At 40.3% G+C, this 26,710-nt stretch overlaps 1 protein-coding gene across 2 annotated transcripts in view; it reads left to right on the top strand.

Annotated features, from left to right (window-relative positions):
* LOC101741271 (putative ferric-chelate reductase 1 homolog) overlaps nt 1-26,710 on the top strand; it is a 51,233-nt gene that overhangs the window by 12,069 nt on the left and 12,454 nt on the right. For both annotated transcript variants that reach the window (XR_009976932.1, XM_004933540.5), the window contains exons 2-6: nt 17,375-17,471; nt 19,032-19,214; nt 20,233-20,402; nt 22,115-22,268; nt 23,333-23,807. Coding sequence is in view for 1 of the 2 variants with exons in the window: in XM_004933540.5 (XP_004933597.1) it covers nt 17,375-17,471; nt 19,032-19,214; nt 20,233-20,402; nt 22,115-22,268; nt 23,333-23,807 (1,079 nt within the window). In the remaining variant the exon portion in view is untranslated. The remainder of the gene's footprint in view (nt 1-17,374; nt 17,472-19,031; nt 19,215-20,232; nt 20,403-22,114; nt 22,269-23,332; nt 23,808-26,710) is intronic.

Here is a 26,710-nt window from a genome sequence, read left to right as displayed (position 1 = left end):
GTGTTTATTTGTTGAAATTTTGTTTGACGATTCTGTGACATGATGACCTTGTTTTTACTGATTGACGATACAAATGCGGTAGTGGAAATCTGTCAACCGCGAACACTTGTGAACAATTGAATATACTGCTACGCGCTGGGTTTCGGGATAAATAAAAATCCTACCGTAGTGTAAATTATAAGTGTAATTAAACACTTAGAACACTTTAAAATTCTCAATTCACTTCCGCTTCGCTTCAGGTGATCTGTTCGTTGTTTCGCTTCAAGTAGAACCGCTTTCTGACTGCGTGCCATTTCTGCAATGCTTTTATAGTTGATACGCCATCCCTAGATTTATCGAGAACAATCTGGGCAAATCGAGTAGCTTCGATGTGTGCTTCCGCTATCTGATAGTAGATGGCGTTGTACTTCGCGAGCGTTCTCGACGTTACTAGTTCCTTTGATATTTATTTCGCTATTCGGCGATAGATGGCACTACCTTTACCGGCGTACCAGTACTTAAAAGTTATATGACAATAAGAGTATCCAAAAGACTAGTCCTAAGCCTGAGAGTTGTATGAACGCTGGAAATTCGAGACAATAGTCCAAAGCCACAACTGTTAGAGCTTGTTCTCACTTCACACAATTGATTATGTTTTGTTTTGAACTTAAATTACTTAATGAATCTACAAGAAGAACTTAAACTCGACCGTGACCACGAAATTCGTAAAGCATTCGAAACGTCAGAAATCAAAATTTACAATCACAATTTAAAAAAAATTGAGATTAATCTATATATATAAAAATGAATTGCTGTCCGTTAGTCTCGCTAAAACTAGAGAACGACTGGACCGATTCGGCTAATTTTGGTCTTGATTTATTTGTGGAAGTCCAGAGAATGTTTAAAAGGTAGATAGATAAATATGAAAATGCTCGAAATAAAATAAAATAAATACCAATTTCGTTTTTCCTTTGATGTCTCCGCCGTCTTTTGTTGTGTAGGTCTTTTGTTTATCGATTGAGGCACTACGAAGTCGAATTTGCTAACACTAGCCCTAGGAAGAGCAGTGCTTCGCAGAATCTACCATCAGATCGGGATCACGGCCCATTGAGAAGATCCGGCGAGAAACTCAGTGGGTTGTGTCTCTAAGTTAGTTCGCTCGTCGAAATATCTGTCGTGCTTAAAGAGCCTAAAAGCACTGAGAATGGGAAAGACATTATACGAGATCTGCACTAAAAGTATCGGGAATGGAATATTTCCACTGTTCCTGTCATATTAAAATCTTTTTAATTGAAAACTCCTTGGTTTTAAAAATCGAATACCATTTATTTATTTAAAAAAAGATTCTCGGTCTTGTCACGAGGTTTTGTCAAACTTGTTTAGTCGTTGAGAAAATGGAATTGACTCGAGAAAATTCAAGAGCGATGATTTATTATGACTTTCGAAGTGGTTTAACACAAAAACAGTGTGTTGACCGGATGATTTCTGCATTTGGTGATGAAGCCCCATCCAAAACCACAATTTATCGTTGGTTTGCTCAGTTTCAACGTGGACGTGTCAAGCTCAGTGATGATCCCCGTCAAGGTCGTCCAAAAACTGCAGTCACCCAAGAAAACGTTGATGCTGTGCGTAAGCTGATTGAGGAAGATCGACATGTGACATACCGCGAAATTCAGGCAACTTTAGACATTGGCATGAGTCAAATACAAATAATCTTGCATGAACAATTAGGAGTAAAAAAATTGTTTTCCCGATGGATACCGCATTCGCTCTGTGAAGAGCAAAAAGCGGCTCGTGTTACTTGGTGCGTCAGAACTCTCGAAAGATTCCACGCAGGATCCTCAAATGCTGTATACAACATTGTATCAGGTGACGAATCCTGGATATAGGCGTACGAACCCGAAACAAAAAACCAGTCACAAGTTTGGGTGTTCGAAAATGAGTTAAAGCCAACAAAAATTGTTCGTTCACGGAGTGTTGCAAAAAAAATGGTGGCCACGTTTGTCTCCAAAACCGGCCATGTTACGACTATTCCTCTTGAGGGACAAAGAACGGTTAATGCAGAATGGTATGCTAGCATTTGTTTGCCACAGGTCGTTTCTGAACTCCGTAAAGAGAACTGCAACCGCCGCATCATCCTCCATCACGACAATGCGAGTTCTCACACCGCGCACAGAACAAAAGAGTTTTTAGAGCAAGAAAACATAGAATTATTAGACCATCCGCCGTACAGCCCCGACCTAAGCCCTAATGATTTCTATACTTTCCCTAAAATAAAGAATAAATTGCGTGGACAGAGATTTTCATCACCTGAAGAAGCTGTGGACGCCTACAAAACGGCCATTTTGGAGACCCCAACTTCTGAATGGAATGGTTGCTTCAATGATTGGTTCCATCGTATGGAAAAATGTGTCAAATTTCGCGGAGAATACTTCGAAAAGCAATAAATACATTTTTAAATAGTAATGTTGTGTCACTTCGTTAATTCCCGAAATTTTCAGTGCCGCCTATGTATCTCGCGAAGTAGAAGAACACACGAATTAAATATGAATCAGTTTGTTGATGATAAAAAATATCGAATTATGCAATTCCATCTATAAAGTTCCATTTTGAGATTACAAAAATACTGGTTACGACACGTGAGAAAGATTTAAATTTTATTGCCAACAAACATTTTTTATTAGTATTTCAATTAGCATCAATGTCTTTTTTTGCAAAATATCGTTCGAGGTCAAATGCTAGTTTGTTGTTTTAAAAACTGGTTTATTTCTAATTGCAGTCTATATTGAGACCGGTTGTTCATTTGGGTTCTTATTTATTCAATTCCGTTGGCAATTCTGGCGGTGCATGCAAACATACGAGGTCACTGCCGATCATGGACGCATTGGGAATCCCAGGAACACTAAGCCTCCCACAATTTTTTTTTTTTAATGCTTAGATGGGTGGACGCGCTCATACGGTGAAACGCATTACTGCTTCACGGCAGAAATAGGCAGGGTGGTGGTACTTATCCGCGCGGACTCACAAGAGATCCTACCACCAGTAATTACCCAAATTATAATTTTGCGGGTTTGATTTTTATTACACGATCCTATTCCTTCACCGTGGAAGTAAATCGTGAGCATTTGTTGAGTACGTATTTCATTAGAAAAATTGGTACCCGCCTGAGATTCTAACACCGGTGCATCGCTCAACACGTATGCACCGGACGTCTTATCCTTTAAGCCACTATACTTAAAAAATTTAAAAAATAATCATTCCATTATTACTGGAAAAACTACGTGAAGATCTGATGATGTCCGTGGACGTAACCGCTTAACACTAAGTGAGTCGCGAGCTCGTTCATCCGTCTGTGCATGTACGTACAATAATAATGACAGTAATTCGTTTTACAGAAATGTAGTCTGGAGGTAAAAGGTAGGTATTTGCTTGCAAGGTCAACCTCTATAACACTTCCGTGCAAGTTTTTCTTGAGTTGTGAAAGCTTAACTTAGCGCTAAAACCACCGACATAATAAATTTAAGACTCTCACTCTCATTTATTTATTTATTTATTAAGTTGCACCAACAAAGTCATCATCAATACAAAACATTGAACAATTGACAAAAGTTCATGGCAGATGTCACCTCAATCATAGGTGCAATCGACAGGGCATTAACAACAAAAATAATAAAATATATAACTAAGTTTTGATTACATTTGATTGATTGCTTAAGATTAATTTATATTTAATTGGGAAATGATCCGCGACAGATTTTTCCTGTAAGTTGTGAGACAATTAGAAAAAAACATCTATTTCACTTAAAATTAGTTCAGCGCAATCGGACAACTCCGAAGGAACATCGACGGAGACCACGTTACCGTGGACATTATTGTAGTCCCAAAGGATTCTGTTTAAGGGAGAGTAAGCACCTAAATTCGAACGAGCGGGCTTTCTTATAAACGGTTTATATTTCTTCGTTCTTGGTAGGTACTTAGGGGCTGATATTTTTATCTGGGTTAATAGATTAGGTGTGTCGGTTATTCCATGAATTAATTTGTACAGAAATATACCCCCCGTTAGTTTCCTCCGGTTTAGAAGAGAGTCTAAATTAAAGTGGCAAAGTCTATCTTCATAGCTGGGTAACTTCCTACCCAGATTGTAGTTGTAAGACAAGTACCATAGAAACCGTTGTTGGACACTTTCCAATCGTTTCTTGTATATGTCATAGTAAGGATTCCACACAATGCAGCAATATTCAAAGGTACTATCAAGTCAAAAAGTGACTGAAAATAAACCGTTTTGGATCAGTAAGCAAAGCGGCCGCCCAAAAGACGCAGTCTAGGTAGACCTCATACACAGTCTTCTTCTCAGTCGGACACTCTTATCAGAGTGGTCGTGGTTGCGCTGACGCTGTATGTGCAGTCGGAGCTTTTATAGAAGTACGCTTTTATAGAAAATCCAACTAAAAAATAGAAATAAATTGTAATAAATTTGAATTAAAATAGTGTTTTTTTTTGTGATTATAATAAGCAGGACCTTCCTGTGCGGACTCACAAAACCACCGGCTTTTGTATTTTATTTCTGGCATTACGGGTCATTTAAATGTCGAAAAGTGGTTTATCGTGTTTCAAGTCAACGCACCGTCATGATGAATATTACTACCGCTATGACGATTATGATTATTTGACAAAACTGGTAACGAAAATAGAACCTTGACACTAATATCAAATTAAAGCCATAGCACAGGTAATGTAATTTACGTTAGGATGTAAATTCAATTCAATTACTTGCTTTATTATATTATTATGTTCATACATAATAAAGCAAGTCATCGAACAAGGCATCGAACCGGTACGTTTTAGTACAAACTAGGAAGTTTCCTAGTATTTACATAGTTTAATATACACTAAAAACAATAATCATCGAAATCGGTTGGCGTGATATTGAGTTATTCATCTATTTGTCGCGCGCGTACTTAATGCAAATTTAAGACTTATATGGTTTTCTCATGGATACCATTATGAGAACTGGACTAAATTGTAATGAGACCACACGGAAAGCGTCAGCTTTCTAATAAAAAAAGAATCATCAAAATCGATTCACCTAGTCAAAAGTTATGAGGTAAAATATAAAATATATATTTTATATATAAAATATATAAAACATAAAATCTTACGTTACGGGCGTTTTTTTCCGGTTAGAGTACCCCTCCGCATCGTCCCATAAGCAACTTCGTTCCAAAAATATATTTGTACTAGTTAGTACAAAGGTAAAGTCTTCCATTGAGCTGTTTTTGTTACAACCCACGGTTGATATTGATTGATATATTATTATGACCAATTATAACAACTTAATTTTGTAATTATGTACACTCGGCTACATTTTTCTCTTACATAAATCTCAGTAGAAAAAGAGTAATCGTTCCACTGTTTGGCTATGTACCGTTCAATGCTATTTAAAATTAAATAAAGACACATACGTCGTCCTACACGTCGATCGTGTGTTTGTAATAATAAAAGTTAAGTGTCTACAGTCGGCATCATTGCGCCATTTCGAGAAGGCGGCACGACATGAGAACCCTCTTGTCGTGGCCGCTGGAAACTACATACCCGATCCTGTAGACCGAATGGTAAACAGTCGACGTCGCCCAAAGCACGTCATTACGGATCCTCCCGATCCATTAACGGTGCTTTTAGGCACCATAAGCACCGGTCACCGTCCTCGTCGAACCCGTCGCTTGCGACGAAGGGCTCGACGAGCGAATTAACCCCTAGACACAGCCCACTGAGTTTCTCGCCGGATCTTCTCAGTGGGTCGCGTTTCCGGTCCGGTGGTAGATTCTGCGAAGTACTGCTCTTGATAGGGTCAGTGTTAGCAACTCTCCGGTTTGAACCCCGTGAACTCACCTACACACGTTAGGGTGAAGCTGAAATAGCCTCAAGGCTATCAGCATAGGTAAGAAAAAAAATGTAATAAACATCAAATATTTAGCAACGAATTACAGTGCATTGACGTTATTTTATCATATACCTTAAAATAAAAACACTATCTAAACAAAACCGAAAGTTACGTCACATTTAGTAAGTATAAATTATAGATTAACAACAAATTAATTAATTCAGCTAGAAGTGGTAAATGAATGATGTTGTTTGGTACGGAAATATCAGCAGACGTTCTTCTTTAAATAATTATTTATCATTTAATATTACCGGATATGTGACGGATGTAGTGAACAGATTACGCTAATACAGAACAACTAGTATTTGAGATGTATCGTACTAATGGAATACCTGGTGTCAAGAATAGTTATTACATAGTATCCTATTGTAGTAAAGTAGCATGCGGAGTCTTTTTTTTTATGTTTATTTTTTATATTACAACGTAAATGCGTCACCCACCTTGAAATATAAGTTCTAAGGTCTCAGTATAGTTACAACGGCTGCCCCATCCTTCAAACCGAAACGCATTACTGCTTCACGGCAGAAATAGGCAGGGCAGTGGTACCTACCCGTGCGGAATCACAAGAGGTCCTACCACCAGTGATTACGCAAATTATAAATTTGCGGGTTTGATTTTTATTACACGATGTTATTCCTTCACCGTGGAAGTCAATCGTGAACATTTGTTAAGTACGTATTTCATTAGAAAAATTGGTACCCGCCTGCGGGATTCGAACTCCGGGGCATCGCAACAACGAATGCACCGGACGTCTTATCCTTTAGGCCACGACGACTTCAAAACTCGACTTCGAGGAGTCTTTAAAATTAACTCGATTCAGTTTTTTTTTTGTTAGATTTCTTGGTCACTCCCTTCCGAGATCAGAGAGCGTGCAAGTAAATTAGGCCATTGTAGTGTAATAAAGAGAAAATGACACAGTATTCCTCACTAAGGCCCTTAAACACTACAAACATGAACGTCAGCACACACTAAGCCTAAATTCTAAGCAGGGCCTGGCTTATTTAGATGCAGGCATGAACAATTAGGCGTTAAAGGTCTAAAGCCAACTTATAACTACAGCTGTAGTTAAATAATGCTTTGCGCCGACAATTTACTGGTGGTAGGACCTCTTGTGAGTCCGCACGGGTGGGTACCACCACCCTGCCTATTTCTGCCGGGAAGCAGTAATGCGTTTTGGTTTGAAGGGTGGGGCAGCCGTTGTAACTTACTTGAGACCTTAGAACTTGTATCACAAGGTGGGTGGCGCATTTACGTTGTGAATGTCTATGGGCTCCAGTAACCACTTAACACCAGGTGGGCTGTGAGCTCGTACACCTATCTAAGCAATAAAAAAAAATAAAAAACAATTAAATATGAAACTGTTACGTTCATTGGACTTCAAAATGACTTGCGTGCTTCCAAAAGTCTTGTATTGAACGAGGTCAGTGAATTAATGGTTTAAATGTCATGTCGGCCACTTCACACCCCCACATTATCGGCAATACGGTTGGACTCATTTGATTTTCTATTTAACGACTAAACTAAACCTATTTTGGTTTTCTGTCTTTTTTTAGTTATTATGTAACTTCAAAGCCAAGGAAAAAAATCAAGCCCAAGAGATATTTTTATTTTCAGGCTAAATAAAGAATTATACGCATGTTACCTCAGAACTTGTTTCTAAGTGAACTTATTTTGATGATAGTATCAAAGTTACCTTGAAATCGGCTTTCTTCTTTGTTAAAATTTTCATAAGATTGTACGTTGACAAGGTGTATGCCAATTTCACCACGACCGGTTGCGTTAAATTAAACAATTATAATCTATATAAAAAAACTTAAGACACGCCCCCGCTCCATCAAGTAGGCCATTTTCCTTACAAGATCTTTAACGTTGTATTCGTGACCCAGAATTCAAAAAATCAATGCTTTCCTTGGGCCGATCTTCGTAAAATCCAGTTTATAAGAATCCTGATTACTGCCAGCGGATCGAACGATTGCGAGTTTTTTTTAATGTGCAAACAGATTAACTAGTTACTCTATGGACCTCACAACTTAGATGCCGCCAACCACGAAGTTTTAACTAGCTATTTATAGACCACACGAACTGGATGCTGTCAAACACGCCGAAACATGAGGTCTAAATCTCAATTGTATAGTGAGAGGGCTCTCCTGTAAAGCTATGCACATTAATATGGATTTGCTGAGTGCACATACTATTTAGATTACAATCCAGATTAGATCTAGGTAGTACTTGTACGATTTAGCTAATATATACTGTAATGATTGTAACTTGTTTTGTGCATCAATAAATTAAAAAAAAACTACTTCGCGGTAGAAATACTGCGACAATTATAATAACTAGAGGTCCCGTAGTAGTCGAAATTCGACTATAATTAATTGGAATTGTAAGTTTGTACACTATTATGATTGTATTTTATACTTCTATAATCACAAATTTCGCCAAGGCTACACTAAAAAATATTAACAAAGACAAACAATATTTAATCTATTCTCAATTTGACAACAGACACCAAGAACAAAAGTTTGACAATAAATAGTATGCATGCGTGTGTGCGTCAAATACATGATATGTAGCGTGTGTAATGTTTTATTTATCGATTTAATGTATCTTATACGCATTATTTAAGAAAAATATTAGCATTGTGCACTTCTTCTCTGTATTCTCTATAAGTGTGGAAGATTTCATACTCCTCCGTCCGCGCAATTTTCGTAAAAAGGGATACAAAGTTTTTGCTTCACGTATTAATATATAGATACGAAACAGAATAACAATGTCAAAGCAAAGGTTGGGATTCATTTTTCACGCTTTTGTCAATTAAGAAGTTAATTTGTAAGCAAAAACTTCTCTTGTACCAACGACAAGAGAAACACTCAGACTTTGTATCAATAGGATTTAGCGCGTGCCAGAATGATATAGAATGTCTCGGCGGCTTCTAACGCGTGTGGTCTAGACTCATATTTTTATTGCTCCTCCCTTTAAAAAAGTTTCGAAGCACACCTGCCTTATACAAAAAATCACATCGCCGACACTATGTAGATATGTAATAAAAAAACAGGATTAAAAATTAAGATTCTTCAAACAGAGACAAACAGATTAGTTTTGACGAGACACGTGTTTTATGACTTAATCCGTCCGTGGCTTTCTTTTATGCGATATTTGTTACTTAATGAATATTTTTCATAATTTTTAGCATTTTTTATGTTTAGTCAAGATCACCAGAGCACTGGAACGCGAAGGTTTTATATATTTATGTACTGGTGGTAGGACCTCTTGTGAGTCCGCGCGGCTAGGTACCACCACCCTGCCTGTTTCTGTCGTGATCGTTAAGCAGTAATGCGTTTCGGTTTGAAAGGCGGGGCGGCCGTTGTAACTATACTGAGAAATTAGAACTTATATCTCAAGGTGGGTGGTGCATTTACTTTGTCTATGGGCTCCAGTAACCACTTAACACCAGGTGGGCTGTGAGCTCGTCCAAACATATAAGCAAAAAAAATAATAGAAAAAAATAGATTCACAAAAACTTATTGTTTCCATAATATCTTGCTCATTAAAAACCACTTTAATTGTTAAAATTAGCCTAATGATCATGCTGTTTAAATATTTGGCCGAGAATCAGATAACGCACACACTACATTGTCAAAAGGAACATTCTCTTCAGTGGTAAGTAATTTCTCGGCCTCGCTAAGCGATTCGGGAATTAACTTCTCCCCGTGGTGATTTCTCATGGTTATAACATGTACCTCTTCAGACGACTCTTTTACTGGTGGTAGGACGTCTTGTGAGTCCGTACGGGTAAGTACCACCGCCCTGCCTATTTCTGCCTTGAAGCAGTAATGCGTTTCGGTTTGAAGGGTGGGGCAGCCGTTATACTGTAAAAACGGGAACCTTAGAATTGTATCTCAAGGTAGGTGGCGACATTTACGTTGTAGATGTCTATGGGCTCTGGTAACCACTTCACACCAGGTGGGCCGTAAGCTCGTCCACCCATCTAAGCAATAAATAATAAAATATTAAAAAACGAGGGTGAAGTCTTTTAAAAGGTAGACAGGATTTTTGTAATAACATCAGTCCTTGATGCATTAGCAAATTTTCGCATTAATCTGACGCATAAAAGTTAGTGAAAATGAAAGATTCCTTTATAGAGATGGTTGGATAGATAAAGGTCTAGGTAATAAAAGGCAAGGCAAAAGGCAATAAAAAAACAAGAATAACAATCGCGTTCTTGCTCATTAAAACTAACAATTACGTACATTGTTAGAATATCACGATGATTATTAATTAATAATTCTAAGGGCCTGGATTTACAAGGTTCTAGTTTTTTTTTGTCACTGAATTAGGTGAACGAAATCGCGGCCCAATAGGAACCCATAGACAAAATTATAATTTGCATAATTACTGGTGGTAGGACGTCTTGTGGGTCCGCATGGATAGGTACCACCACTCTGCCTATTTCTGCCGTGAAGCAGTAATGCGTTTCGGTTTAAAGGGCGGTGCAGCCGCTTAATGTTAAAAAATGAGACCATAGAACTCATGTCTCAACCTAGGTGGCGTAATTTACGTTGTAGATGTCTATTGTAACAACTTAACATTATGTGGCCCGTGAGCTCTTCCACCCGTAAGCAATAAAAAAACATCAACAAAGTAATGCCGCTACCCATCTTAAAACATGACTTTTAAGTTTCAATTTTACGTACACTTACATACAACTTGAATGGTAACTTTTGCCCCGATTGGAAAACTACCTAGTCCTAAATTCAGTAAATAAATTCAAGCCTCGACAACTGTTTAACCTCGATGAGTACTAATAAAAAATCTTAAGTCATTTTGTATACATTACAGTTTAGGACACGTAGCACGGTGAGGTCAACCGGTCGATGTCCTTGCGCCATTTTAAATACAATGTCGTCTCAAAAATCGAATCGGATTTTGATCAATTATTACAATTAATAGAACAATATCGAGGGATAAAGCAAAACTGTCGTGTATTTGAGGCATTTCTATTGTTCTGCTTACAATCATTAGTTGTTAATTTTTTTTTTATTGCTTAGTTGGGTGGACGTGCTCACAGCCCACCTGGTGTTAAGTGGTTACTGGAGCCCATAGACATCCACAGCGTAAATGCGGCACCCACCTTGAGATATAAGTTCTAAGGTCTCAAGTATAGTTACAACGGCTGCCCCACCCTTCAAACCGAAACGCATTACTGCTTCACGGCAGAAAGAAGCAGGGTAGTGGTACCCACCCGCGCGGACTCACAAGAGCTCCTACCACCAGTAAAATATCGAGGGATAAAGCAAAACTGTCGTGTATTTGAGCCATTTCTATTGTCCTGCTTACAATCATTCGTTGTTAATTATTGTACTACGTTTAGCAGCTAGATAATAATAATTGTAAATAGACATGTTTTAAAAAAAAACCCGACTACAAATAGAAAGAAAAAGATGTTCCAAAACAAGTTAATATACACTAAAACAATAATCATCGAAATCGGTTGACGTGATATTGAGTTATTGAGTTATTCATCTATTTGTCGCGCACGTACTTAATGCAAATTTAAGACTTATATGGTTTTCTCATGGATACCATTATCAGAGTTGGACTAAATTGTAATGGGATAATACAAGAAGGGTCAGCTTTCTAATAAAAAAAAAGAATCATCAAAATCGATTCACCAAATCAAAAGCTATGAGGTAAAAAACATTTTTAAAAAAATACAGTCGAATTGAAAACTTCCTCCTTTTTTGAAGTCGGTTAAAAATATACATTTAAAAGTAGATGTAAGTATATAAGGTATATAGTACGCAAGCCAAATAGGTACAACAATCCTTTATCTCTCCGATTGGTGGAACAAACAATATACACTAAGAAAATGTGTTAAGAAATCAGATAATTTAAGGCTAGTTTTTTTTTATTGCCTATGTAGGCAGACGAGCATACGGCCCACCTGATCAGGTGCGTGGTTACCGTCACTCTTGGACTTCAGCAATGTCAGGGGCAGAGCCAAGCCGCTGCCTACCAAAGATACATACGTCATGACATCATACACAGTAACAGATAAATCATTCGTAATACTCGCAGTATCACAAGAAGCCATCAACGATGTGACCTTCAAACAGTTGAAGGATATGCAAATTAAACAGTAGTAGCTTAGAAACGTAATAGTCACGGCTCCTAAGATATGATTCGGTTTGTATGAATTATATTAATTGTGAGTCTGCTTTCTGCCGTGAAGCAGTAACGCGTTTCGGTTTGAAGGTTAGGGCAGCCGTTGTAACTATACTGAGACCTTAGAACGTATATCTCAAGGTAGGTGGCGCATTTACGTTGTAGATGTCTATGGGCCCCAGTAACCGCTTAACACCAGGTGGGCTGTGAGCTCGTCGATACATTTTGGAAAGTTGAGTTAATATCGTATAGTCTTTTTTTTATTTTATTTTTTTATTGCTTAGACGGGTGGACGAGCTCACGGCCCACCTGATTTTAAGTGGTCACGAGAGCTCATAGACTTCTACAACGTAAATGCCGCCACCTACCTTGAGACATGAGTTGTAAGTTCTCAGTATAGTTACAACGGCTGTCCCACCCTTCAAACCGAAACGCATTACTGCTTCACGGCAGAAACAGGCAGGGTGGTGGTACCTACCCGTGCGAACTCACAAGACGTCCTACAACCAGTAAAAAATTTATTGATGTCAATATTATTATTTACAGCATGTTAATGTTAAGACGTTACCTAATCTGAAACTTGAGTTATATGACGTCATTGTATGGTAATTACCCAGATTAGAACTCATCCGGATTTAATATTTATTAAACGATGTTATTCCGTGGAAGGCATTTATCATTATAAATTAACTACGTATTTTAATAAAAAAAAGTGTGAGCTGCTTGGAGGATTTGAACACCGGTACTGTAGCATCGCTCTATACGAGTACACTGGCGGTCTTATCTCATAGGCCACGACGACTTTTCGAATCTGATAATCGAATACATACTCACGATGGTCTTTATACTATAATTGTCGAACGAAATCCGACCTTAACTTTCTAATATTAAAGTAGAATTTGTTTTTTTGGCCGTGAACGGGCGGACCAATTTCAAAAAAGAATTAGCGTAAATTTATTTATTTATCTATATATTAATACGTGAAGCAAAAACTTTGTATCCCTTTTTACGAAAATTTCGCGGACGGAGGAGTATGAAATTTTTCACACTTATAGAGAATATAGAGAAGAATTGCACAATACTACATTTTTTTTGTACAATAATGCATTAAAGATACATTAAACCAATAAAGAAAACATTACACACACTACATACCATGTATTTGACGCACACACGCATGCATACTGTTTATTGTCAAACTTTTGTTCTTGACGTCAGTTGTCAAATTGAGAATAGATTAAATATTGTTTGTCTTTGTTAATATTTTTTATAGTGTAGTCTTGGCGAAATTTGTGATTATAGGAGTATAAAATACAATCATAATAGTGTACAAACTTACAATTCCAATTAATTATAGTCGAATTTCGACTACTGCGGGGCCTCTAGTTTATTTAGACACACCAACAGCAATACACACAAAACATTCAAGCTTAAAATTAACATGTATAAAATTAATTACTGGTATGTAAGCCAGTTACAGGCATGTACAGCAATCTCTTATAACACACTATGACATGTTACAGCTATTTTACAAACAGCGGAAAAATAGGTTAAATTTAAATGTTAACATTACGACATAACAATTATATTGAAAAGAACATAAAAACAAGAGTTAACTATTTAACATTCTCTCATCAATTATAAACAAAGGAACTTGGATACTAGTTTGTTTTTGAGACCAGGACAAATGGACACATGTCGTTAAAAATGTCGATGCCGTCAATTAATGCACATACATATTTGACCTAATAGATCTCTTTTTTTTATTGCTTAGATGGGTGGACTAGCTCACAGCCCACCTGGTGTTAAGGACCTGGACTCACAAGAGGTCCTACCACCAGTAATTACGCAAATTATAATTTTGCGGGTTTCAATTTTATTACACGATGTTATTCCTTCACCGTGGAAGTCAATTGTGAACATTCGTTGAGTATATAATTCATTAGAAAAATTGGTACCCGCCTGCGGGATTCGAACACCGGTGCATCGCTCAACACGAATGCACCGGACGTCTTATCCGTTAGGCCACGACGACTTCAAATTCAAATCTCAAGACCTTAGTCACTATACCGCAGCGCTAAACGGAAGTTCGACGCCACGTGAATTTGATTAAGCTATCAGTAGCGAAGGGTCAGTTTTGGTAAGAGGCAAGCCAGAACGCAGAATAATCACCTTGGATAAACGTGACGCAGGCAGTTACTAGTTTAGAAGCGATAGAAGTGACTAAACAATTTTCATTGTGCTTTGATTGGGTATTAATAACCAATGATGCCAGTAGTTGTGAATATTGAAGAAGACATAATATACTGTGTGCTAAGTGCGTGTTTTTAAAAATTCTCGATAGCGTAAAAGTTAAAAATTATTTTTTATGGCTTAGAACGGTGGACGAGCTCAAAGCCCATCTTGTTAAGTGGTTACTGGAGCCCATAGACATCTACAACGTAAATGCGCCACCCACCTTGAGAAGTTCTAAGGTCTCAGTATAGTTACAACGGCTGCCCCACCCTTCAAACCGAAACGCATTACCTACTGCTTCACGGCAAAAATAGGCGGGGCGGTGGTATCTACCCCTGCGGACTCACAAGAGGTCCTACCACCAGTAAACTCACAAGAGGTCCTATCACCAATAAATTTGTATTCAGTTGGAACAGCGCCTCTAGCGGCAAACGTAGGCAAACGTTCCAATTCCATAAAAATTTGAGTTAACTTTTACGCTATAGAGAACGTTAAAAAACTCTCAATAAGCATACTGGACATTCTAAGCACATTCTAAACGAGTTCTTACCACGATTTTCACCCGTGTTTGCAACATCACCGAAAATCGAAATATCGATAACTCAATGTTTAACGCGTAAGCTAAAAGTGTTTATAATGTAAATAGCCGCGAAAGGTTAAAACAATCAGCAATATATCTAAGTGGTCATTGACACAATTCATGGGTTGACTACCGCCATAAGCAACGCGTTTTTTTTTCCTTTTCACTTTAATTTACAAAAGTCCAAAGCAAATTGCGTAATGCAACACAGATACTTTAGCATTCCATGTGCCTACTCCTAAATCTCATTAACCGTCAAATCCATAGACGATACTTCAATTTATGCTCTACCCGTCCTTTTCTTTTACGTTCTAGAAGTATTCTAAAGTCCAAGTTTATCTTATAGGTATCGCACCTGTCCCTTCACTTTCCGACCTTACTTCCTTAAGCTATCTCTGTCTATCGCACGGTTACGGTATGCTGTTGTCTCTTTTACAGGTGTTTATTATTTATTACCTCGCGTCTTTCACTATGCGTTAATGACAAAAGAATTTAACTGTTCGAAGCAACGTCTTATTTAACTCAAAGAAACTGTAAAGCATTGACCGTAAGTGGTGTATTAGTCTTTATATTTTTTTATCAGTTATTTAATTTATATTTTAATATTCGGTACCTAATTGTTTTACAACAATCAACAATACGGTTATTTATTTAATTATCTTATCAAACTGTCGAACGTAATTGTCATATTCAGAACAACTTTCCGCCATTACAAACTTTATTGGTCCGTGACCATAGATAATAAATACACTTAAACGAAAAATGAGAATTATTCAAAACGTCTAGATTACTTAATATAAGGACAGTAAAAGACGCGGGAACTCTAAAAATAGTTTTAATTAGGAAATGTGCTCACAATTCTGACCCTGTACGATTACTGTCCTTTCTATTTCTACGGCAAATCACTTTGCCTCCTGAATATATTGAATCAGCCTTGTGCAATAGAAACTTCAAACTCATATCTCGAGACGGTGAACGGCATTCTTAAAACACTGAGTTTCTCGCCGGATCTTCTCAGTGGGTCGCGATTCCGATCCGGTGATACATTCTGCGAAGCACTACTCTAGCTAAGGCCAGTGTTACCAACTCTCACAGATTGAGCTCCGTGAGCTTAACTAAAATTACTCGCGCGTAGCTGTTATAGCCCCTTAGGCTACCAACCAATAGGTAGGAAAAAAGGCATCCTTAGGCTAATCTCCACGATTTACACTAACCACCTAATCCGCGGCGGACCGTGACGCAACTGCAGTAAATTGTAAACAGTAGATTGGCATTGAAAAACAATTATAAAGTATTTATACTTCCGTGAACACGAACAATTGTAAATTAAGTTTCGAATCACAAGAATTCTTATATACAATTTAAATGTAAAAGAAATACATAAATAATATGAACTACGTTTTCGTTCTAAATGTGATTCCAAATCAAATTCCTACGAACTGCTTACAGTACTTTCATTTACAATAATGTAATGGTACTAGTGAATAATGCACTTAAGATATTAATTACGCAGTTTAGAGATATAGGGCACAATCTCTGTGTATGTAAAAGCGACCGACTCGGGCAGTACCGCAGTAGCAAGTAATGTAATTTCAAATATGGCGCCAAATATTTCAAATATGTTTACTGGTGGTTACTCTTGTGAGTCCGCACGGATAGGTACCACCACCCTGCCTATTTCTGCAGCCGTTGTAACTATACTAAGACCTTAGAACTTATATCTCAAGTTGGGCGGTGCCATTTACGTTGCAGACGTCCATGAGCTTCGGTAACCATTTAACACCAGGTGGGTTGTCCGAGTGCAGTAGAATGGCCTCAAGCAGGGAGAGGTGGCGGGACATCGTGAGACGCATCAAGTCTGCCCCTTCCAACACTACATGACGATCACGACCACTCTGTCAAGAGTGACCCGATTGAGAAAAAAAAAGAAGGGTTGTGAGCTCGTCCACCCACCTAAGCAATATAAAAAAACTACAACATTAAATCTTTCAACTCAGCACACTTCACTCCGTTGACAACTACTACTTTCATATGAGTCGACTATTATCAAAGCCGGCAATCTGACTTTTGGACAATGATTGGTAAATCAGAAAAACTAATTATTGACTTTGTATTCCATTGGCAGTCACAAAACTCTTCGGAACGACATCTTAGATAAATAACAGGTTAACTATTAACCTTTATTTAATGCAGGTTTTGAACCGTATTCTTTGAAGGAGACGAATAAATTCAAATCAATCTGTATTGACATATCAATAACATTTTTTTGTCCAAATGCACAGATTGCCACCTTTGATAATAGACGACTCATATCACACATTTGCTAGCGCTATTTTGACGGGTTTTTTTAAATGTAATTTGCCGCTCACAGCTGGACGCTTTTTCCACTTTTTGCCCAGACAAGACAGCTAGCTCTCTTTGGCTCTACGCTTCATAATGCAACTGTTATACAAAATCTTTTTTTCTGTTTTCAGGACAGTCAAAATGTTGCCAAGAAAAAGGAATATCATCTTCGCGCTGCTCGTTTTGGTTCCGTTTTCTGAACAGTACAGTTCCGGAGCTCCTCCTGGAGTAAGTATACCTATTTTTTCCCCCCTGCCTATTCTAGTAACCTCGGGAGGTTATGTTTTAGATTCACAGAACGAGTAGGTGAGCTCACGGGACTCTCGATCCTGCGGACAGAATGGAAAGCAATCGACGTCGCCCAAAACACATCATTTCGGATCCTCCCGATCCACTAACGGTGCTTTTAGGTACCTGAAGCACTGGTCATCGTTCTCGACGAACCCGTCGCTTGCGACGAAGGGCTCGACGAGTAAATTAACCCACAGACACAGCCCACTGAATTTCTCGCCGGATCTTCTCAGTGGATCGCGTTTCCGATCCGGTGGTAGATTCTGCGAAGCACGGTTCTTGCTAGGGCTCGTGCTAGCAACGTCGTCAGGTTTGAGCCCCGTGAGCTCACCTACTAGTTAAGGTTACGCTGAAATAGCCTCTCAAGGCTATCAGCTTAAGTAGGAAAAAAAACGGGGGTCTAACCTGAGGACGTTGCTAATACTGGTCCTAGCAAGAGCAGTGCTTCGCAGAATCTACCACCGGAGTATACCTATACCACTCAAAGGCGTGTATAGCCCGTGTGGCGTCCGCGTGCAATCATTACCCTTCGCCGAAACTTCTCAGTGGGTCGCGATTCTTATCCGGTGGTAAATTCTGAAAAGCACTGCTCTTGCTAGGGCTAGTGTTGGTAAATTCTCTCTGGTTGAGCCCGTGAGCTCACCTACCCGTCCGCGCGAAGTATCAGAATGTCTATCAGTTCTGGTAAATATTTTATTATTATTTTTTTTATTATAATTATTTATTTTTATTATATTTTTAATTATTAGTTGAATTATGGATGAATGAATGGTAAATTATATAATATTATAACTATGCACTGCACAAAAATTCGCATGTCAAATAATGACAAAGCATACACGCTGCTTTTAACTTATGTAATAACTCATTTTCACTATGCTTGGCGAATAAATGATTTCTTTCTTTCTTTCTTTCTTCTTAAGTTGCACCAACAATGTGATCAAATAGAAAACATTGACAAACTGAGAAAAGTTAATTTCAATAATAATTATAGGTGCAATCGACAGTGCGTTAACAACAAAAATAAAAAATGTATATTTAACTAAGATTCTATTACATTTGATTGATTGCTTAAGATTAATCTATATTTAATTGGGAAATGATCCGCGACACATCTTTCCTGTAAGTTGTGAGACAATTAGAATAAACATCTATTTCACTTAAAATTAGTTCAACGCTATGCAATCTGGGAGTCGATTTATTAATTTTAGAAAAAAAAAACCACTCACACTATTTTTTTTATCGGCTAGATGTGTGGACGAGCTCACAGCCCACCTGGTGTTAAGTGGTTACTGGAACCCATAGACATCTACAACGTAAATGCGCCACACACCTTGAAATATAAGTTCTAAGGTCTCAGTATAGTTACAACGGCTGCCCCACCCTTCAAATCGAAACGCATTACTGCTTCACGGCAGAAATAGGCGGGGCGGTGGTACCTACCCGTGCGGACTCACAAGAGGTCCTACCACCAGTAAAAATTCTATTACTTTCCAGGCCTGCGAAGATCAGCTGCCTCGTCACGAATCTATTGTACCACAATCGTCGGCGCCTCCATACTTAATACTGACGTCCAGTGCTCAAGTCAGGCAAGGCGACACGCTCAACGTCACCATCGGAAGTCCCGCCGGCGCCCCTGTGCCTATCGGTGGGTTCTTGCTCCAAGCTAGAGAAATACAGGTACTGAATTTGAGTTACTTTCGTGCTCATTAACTTTTTTTTTGTCAAAGTATTATACATTGGTTTAGGTAGCGGATAAAGCGTGGCTAAAACATTGTGCGGTAGGGCTATCAGGGACGGAAAATGCACGCAGTAAACATACATCAATACCGATCTCGTCAAAATATCATACCCGATCCTGCGGACCGTATGGTAAACAGTCGACGTCGCCCTAAACACGTCATTACGGTTCCTCCCGGTCCACTAAGGGTGCTTTTAGGTACCTCAAGCACCGGTCACCGTCGCTTGCGACGAAGGGTTCGGCAAGTAAATTAACCTACAGACACAGCACACTGAGTTGCTCGCCGCATCTTCTCAGTCAGTCGCGTTTCCGATCCGGTGGCTTAAGTGGTGGTGGTTGGTGGTAAAAGCACCGTTAATGGATCGGGAGAATCCGTAATGACGTGTTTAGGGCGACGTCGACTGTTTACCATTCGGTCCGCAGGATTGGGTATGTAATTACTGGCGGCCACGACAAGAGGGTTTTCATGTCGAGCCGCCTTCTCAAAGTGACGCAATGATGCCTAGTGTAAATACTTACTGACTGGGTCAAGCTTCAGGTCATCATGGAGATCCACGACCCTTAGGAACCATGGTGCTCCGGCGGCTATCCTGCAAAAACGGGATTGAATGACTTGAAGGGGCTTCAAATTAGTGCGGGCCGCGTGAGCGAACACTACGCTTGCATAGGTCACGACGGGGCGTATGCAAGTTTTGTAGAGTGTCACCTTATTTCGAAGGGAAAATTTGCTACGCTTGCAAACCATGGGCTTTAAATCAATGGTTAGAGACGTCCTAATATGAAGGCGGCACGGTACAGTTTTGATGTGGGGACGGAATGTCATCCCTCTGTGCTTCTATGTACAATGTATGTGCCACTATTCATTCGTTAAGACGTATACTGCAAATAAACGTGCAGGACAATGCCGTGTGAACCCAACCTAACGTGTTCTATAATCTAATGCGTTTTCCGTTGCAGAATCCAGATGCGATTGTCGGTAAATTTGTCTCGGTTCCCGCCACTGAAACGCACGTGACGACATGCGCCAAGCCGAATGATACGGTCACGCATTCGTCACCCGCGGACAAAGGAGCTTTATCGTTCCGGTGGCAAGCCCCAACTGATTTCTTAGGAGGCGTTGAATTCAGGTATTGTATTATTTATTTTGCTTATAATACCTATAAACCATATTAGACCTTAAAACGACGGATTTAAAGGCTATTTTTAGAAATTTCATGTGATGAAGTAGTTATGTACGAAGAGAAAGTACAAGTTTTGCTTATACGGGTGGACGAGCACACGGCCCACCTGGTGTTAAATGGTTATCGGAGCCCATAGACATCTGCAAAGTAAATGCCGCCACCTTAAGACATGAATTGTAAGATCTCACTTTTAACAGTACAGCGGCTGCCTCGCCATTTAAACCGAAACGGATTACTGCTTCACGGCAGAAATAGGCGGGGTGGTGGTACCTACCCGTGCGGACTCACAAGAGGTCCTACCACCAGTAATTACGCAAATTATAATTTTGCGGGTTTGATTTTTATTACACGATGTATATTCCTTCACCGTGGAAGACAATCGTGAACATTTGTTAAGTACGTATCTCATTGGTATTTGCCAGCGGGATTCGAACACCGACGCATTGCTACATACGAATACACCGGACGTCTTATCCTTTAGGCCACGACGACTTCAAACATTCATTGTCTCTAGTTCAAAGCTTCCCTTTTGTGCTGTGTTTCGGAAGAGCATACATGAGACGAGAAATAGCAAACTGATTACTATTGCACCACCAAGTAAATCGATAATGTAGTAGTTAGCGAACTATTTTTTACTGGTGGTAGGACCTCTTATGAGTCCGCACGCGTAGGTACCACCACCCCGCCTATTTCCGCCGTGAAGCAGTAATGCGTTTCGGTTCGAAGGGTGGGGTAGCCGTTGTAACTATACTGAGATCTTAGAACTTATATCTCGAGGTGGGTGGCGCATTTACGTTGTAGATGTCTACAGGCTCCAGTAACCACTTAACACCAGGTGGGCTGTGAGCTCGTCCATCCATCTGAGCAATAAAAATAAACTATAACTTAACAATTACATTAATTTAACATGTTTTGTTTTTACGTCACTCGATCTTCCATTTAATTAAAACAAAACATTGATAAGTTTGATACTAGTTAAACGAATTTACGTATAATGAATACGAGTTTTTTTTTTTTGTAAATGACACAACCGGTTTTTATTTCAAGTGCAGTTCATTTTCAAACTTCATTTTGTATCCCGTCCGGCAGAAACTGTCGCGCACCATACATGCGATACAATTTTAAATATGGGACAGACGGGACAGTTATTATTTTACGTACAGTTTTTGAAGTTCGGAACATTGCGCACACTTTGTAACATACTAGAGGTCCCGCAGTATAATTAATTCAAATTGTAAGTTTGTACACTATTATGATTGTATTTTCAAAGACTATTATACTTCTATAATCACAAATTTCGCCAAAACTACACTATAGAAAAATATTAATAAAGACAAACAATATTTAATCTATTTTCAATTTGACAACAGATGTCAAGAACAAAAGTTTGACAATAAATAAATAGTATGCATGCGTGTGTGCGTCAAATACATGGTGGTGTGTGTAATGTTTTTTTTTATTGATTTAATTAATTTTTTAGATATAATTTAAAAAAAAATTAACATTCTGCTCTTCTCTAGATTCTTTGTAAGTGTGGGAAATTTCATACTCCTCCGTCCGCGCAATTTTCGTAAAAAGGGATACAAAGTTTTTCCTTCACGTATTAGTATATAGATAAGAAATAGACTTAAGAGTAATCCGCTCGCTCTTGCCATCAGAGCGACCGTAGCACAGAGCTACGCCACATTCTGGAAGGGCGTCGAATCTCCCCTAGTCGAAGTGGTCACTCCGAACACGGAAATCACGACGCAAATGGCACAATCTACTTCTACAACTACCGCTCGTGCACCGCCTGTGATTATGGAAAATAAGGTACCTATTTATCATGATTTAAATGAATACGAACGCACCTGTGTAGTAAAGATAATTCAAACTGTTTGCTATTAAAATTATAGATCGGGACGGCGAAAGGTAGAGGAATGTATCTGCAGAACTTAAAGGCGACCTCCCGGTCGCCCCCGGTCGGTCGGTCCCGGTATAAAATATAGATACAGAGTCCCCTCTGTATCTATATTTTTTCAACTTCAAATTTAATGTTATAAAACATCAAGTTCATTTTCTATGCCAAGGCTAGAAGTTTTTTTTTTTATTATTCTTTTAAAATTGAAAAGAAAAAAACGCAAAAAACATGTTATAATAATTAAATGTCTTCAAGTCATTTTGGGTTTTCATCTTCTTTTTTTATTTTTAGTTTTGTTAATTTTAAAATAATAATAAATAAATAAACTACTAACCTTGGAATAGGGATTAAATTATATATTTACAAAATTTAATTTCAAATTAAAAACTTATATATCGCTCCACCCAATAGTCCTTATGACTAAATAGTAAATACGCTTATCTTAAAAAAAAAAAATCTCGTAAACTATGCACCACATATTTTAATATTAATGTAGGATTGGTAAGAACGGAACGTATGAAAGGAGTGTGAAACGGAGCGTTAAGATGTGAGTGAGAGAAAACGGAAAGAAAGGGAGAAGAGACTGACAGAGAAAAGGAAGATGGCGAAGACGCTTAAAAAATGAGCAAGGCGTAATAAAAGTGTTAATTAATTTTTAATTTATTTTTAAAGGCTTAGTTGGTTGGACGAGCTTACAGCCCACCTGGTGTTAAGTAGTTACTGGAGCCCATAGACATCTACGACGTAAATGTGCCACCCACCTTGAGATATCAGTTCTAAGGTCTCAGTATAGTTAGAACGGCTGCCCCGCCCTTCAAACCGAAACGCATAACTGTTTCACGACAGAAATAGGCAGGGCGGTGGTACCTACCCGCGTGGACTCACAAGAGGACCTACCACCAGTAAAAAACATATTATAACAGAAAATTTTGGAACACTGCGGAAGTTTTATTTTAATTCTACATGAATTTTTTAGCCGAAGCTAACGACCCAAAAACTAGACGAAATCTACCAAGGCTGTGCCGACACTAAACTGTGTTTTGGCGTACCCCAAAACTGCATAGAGAAAGGCGATTGCAAAGCCATTGTGGCCGTATTCGTCGCGGGAGACGTTTACACATTCGAAGTCCAAGGCACTGGGAATCCGAAATACGTGGCGGCTGCTCTGAGTTTGGACACTAAAATGGGCGACGACAGCGCTATGGAGTGCGTCAGGAACAACAATGGCATCATTAATTTATACACCTCCTGGACATACCCGAAAGTGGAGCCCTATGTTAATAGATCAGATTCTCCACAAGATATAGTGCAGTTGCTCCAATCTTCGACGATCGATGGAAAACTTTATTGTAAGTTCACGAGAGACGCGGTCTCGACTGTCAAGGGAATAAAGTTTGATCTGATGAACAAAAAATACAATCTGATGATTGTCTCCGGTGACGGCATGAAAGGTAAGTGTCAAGTCTTGATTCTTTTTATTTATCGATTAGTTGGGTAAACGAGCTCACAGCCCCACTGATGTTAAGTGGTTACAGGAGTCCATCGACATCTACAACGTAAATTTAAATGTTTTTTATCTCGATTTTTAGAGTTGTTAATTTTTAGTAGTCCAGTAAAATTGGAAGATATTGATGTTACCTCTTCGCTATACTTCAACGTAATGTTCTTATGAACAATAATCTATGCAAATATTATAATTGTGAAAGTTTGGTATGTAACAAACATACAAACTTACTAGTCACTTCCGGCAGCGGCTTGGCTCTGCTCCTGGCATTGCTGAAGTCCATGGCCGACGGTAACCACTTACCATCAGGTGGGCCGTATGCTCGTCTGCCTATAAAGGCAATAAAAATAAAAAACCTGAAAACGGCTGAACAATTTTGAATCATATCGTGTAAATTCATTATTGCAAACACTCAATGTAAAGCAAAGACGGTAGGTGAACTCTATCTCACATCACGCGCGGTCATTCCGATAGAGGCACCCGTCACGCGCGGACGTGCTCATCGACCACTCGATCGCCCGGCCTTTGTTCGCCCGGCTTTTGTTAGCCCGGCCATTGTTCGCGCGGCCTGTGTTCGTGGTTCATCTGCCGACTAAGTGCTCTTCCTGGAAGTTTTTATTTGTTTTGTTTCCTTTTGTTATTTCTGTGTTCGTGGTACATCTGCCGACAAACTGTCTTCCTGGAAGTGTTTAATTGTTTTGTTTCTTTTTGTTATTTCCGTTTTGTTGTGATTTTTCTTTGTCCTGCAGTAATCGTGCCGCATCGCCACCTGTGTTCAATAGAACCGCTCAGGTCCGAGAAGTTGGGGCCTCGCCGCAAGGCGAGTGTTTTCTAAGACCCAGGGTAGCCCCACCTGGGCACGTAGACATCATGGACGCTGTATTTGCGGAATTTCTCCGGCTTCGCTACCCAAAGCTCACTTCCGAGTTTCAGGCCTTCAAGGCCGATCACACTGCGAGCCCTCTCGTGGACTCCACCGAGCTCGCTGCTCCTGCGTCGCCTGTACCTGCGTGCAAAGCTTCTGCATCGAGCACCGCAGCCTCCGTCGTGCCTGCCGTTCCCGCGTCGCCTATACTGGCGAGTAAAACTGCTGCGTCGTCCGCCGTGGTCACCGTTCCAGCAGCGCGATCATCCGCGGCCTCCGTCGCGCCGTCTAAAACACCTACTCGTAGGTCACCTGCGCCCGCCTCCTCGTCCTCCGACTCTGACTCGGAGATGGAGGTCGACCTCGCTCCCGCCTCATCGACGGATGGATTCACCCTGGTGCAAAAGGGTAAGAAGCGTGCCGCGGAGTCTCGAGCTCCCGCGGCCGCTAAAATTAGCAAAGCCGCGAACGCGTCGCGCCCCCGCCCTCAGACTCCCGTTGCGCCTCCAGCCCGTGCCACTCCGTCGCCGCGTCCGGTGGCACAAAATAAAGCCCAGACCCCTCCCCCGGTAATCCTTCAAGAGAAGGCAGCTTGGGAACGAGTTTCCCTGGCCCTTAAGGCCAAAAATATCAATTTTACGAATGCCCGTAACCTCGCGAACGGCATTCAAATTAAGGTTCGAACATCCGACGACCATAGGGCCCTCTCTTCTTACCTCCGTAAGGAGCGTATAAGTTTCCACACATATACGCTCCAGGAGGAGCGCGAACTCCGTGCCGTTATACGTGGCATCCCTAAAGAGTTGGATGCCGAGCTCGTCAAGGCCGACCTTCTCGAACAAGGCCTACCGGTTAACTCCGTACACCGCATGCACACAGGCCGCGGAAGGGAGCCATATAATATGGTTCTCGTCGCCCTCCAGCCTACCCCCGAGGGTAAGCAAATATTCAACATCCGAACGGTCTGTAGCCTTTCCGGAATCGCAGTCGAAACCCCACACAAGAAAGGCACACCTAGCCAGTGCCATAACTGCCAATTATACGGGCATTCTTCCCGTAACTGTCACGCGCGCCCCCGATGCGTCAAGTGCTTAGGCGATCACGCCACGGCCCTATGCACTCGCGATCAAAAAACCGCGACAGAACCACCTAGCTGCGTCCTGTGTCGAACACAGGGTCACCCCGCAAATTACCGCGGATGCCCCCGAGCCCCGAAAATAAATCGCCGCGTCGCCCGCCAAAACCGCCTCCGAGCTTCCGGCCCAGACATCAAAGCCTCGGCACCCTCTGTGTCGCAGGCTAAGCCAGCGTTCGTTCCGGCGCCGGTGCCCAGTGTCTCGGCCTGGGCGAAACCGCTGCCGTACATGAACACGGCTACAACTCCCTCCTCCGCGATTCGTCCCGCCCCCGCGACTCGTCCCTCTCCCGCGACTTGCCCTCCGACCGCGTCCGACAATCTCGCTTTAGCGATCGACTTCTTTCAGTCGATCAACTTTGAGCGCGTTAACGCTTTGGGCGACGCCATTCGCTCTGCCTCCACTGCACAACACTTTATCGCCGTTGTGCAAGAATACGCCGACGTATACGCGTCATTAAATACGTACGTCCTCCCCTCACTCCGCCGGTAATCAATGGCGTATATAAGTAGAATAAAGCCCCTATCCGTAACGATAGGATTTTTTAACGCTTACGGTCTCGCAAATCAGCGTGATCAGGTTTCTGACTTTTTGCGTGACCATCAAATTGATATCTTTTTAGTGCAGGAGACCCTACTTAAGCCTGCGCGCCGTGACCCTAAAATCGCGAACTATAACATGGTCAGGAACGACAGGCTCTCTGCTCGTGGTGGTGGTACCGTCATTTACTATAGAAGAGCCCTGCATTGCGTCCCACTCGATCCTCCCGCGCTCGCTAATATCGAAGCATCAGTGTGCCGAATCTCACTGACGGGACACGCGCCGATCGTTATCGCGTCCGTTTATCTT

This window comes from Bombyx mori, chromosome 28, assembly GCF_030269925.1.
Source record: "Bombyx mori chromosome 28, ASM3026992v2".
NCBI classification, from domain to species: Eukaryota; Metazoa; Arthropoda; class Insecta; order Lepidoptera; family Bombycidae; genus Bombyx; species Bombyx mori.
The sequence above is the reverse complement of the archived record's forward strand: the minus strand, read 5'-3'. Positions and strand labels throughout refer to the sequence as shown.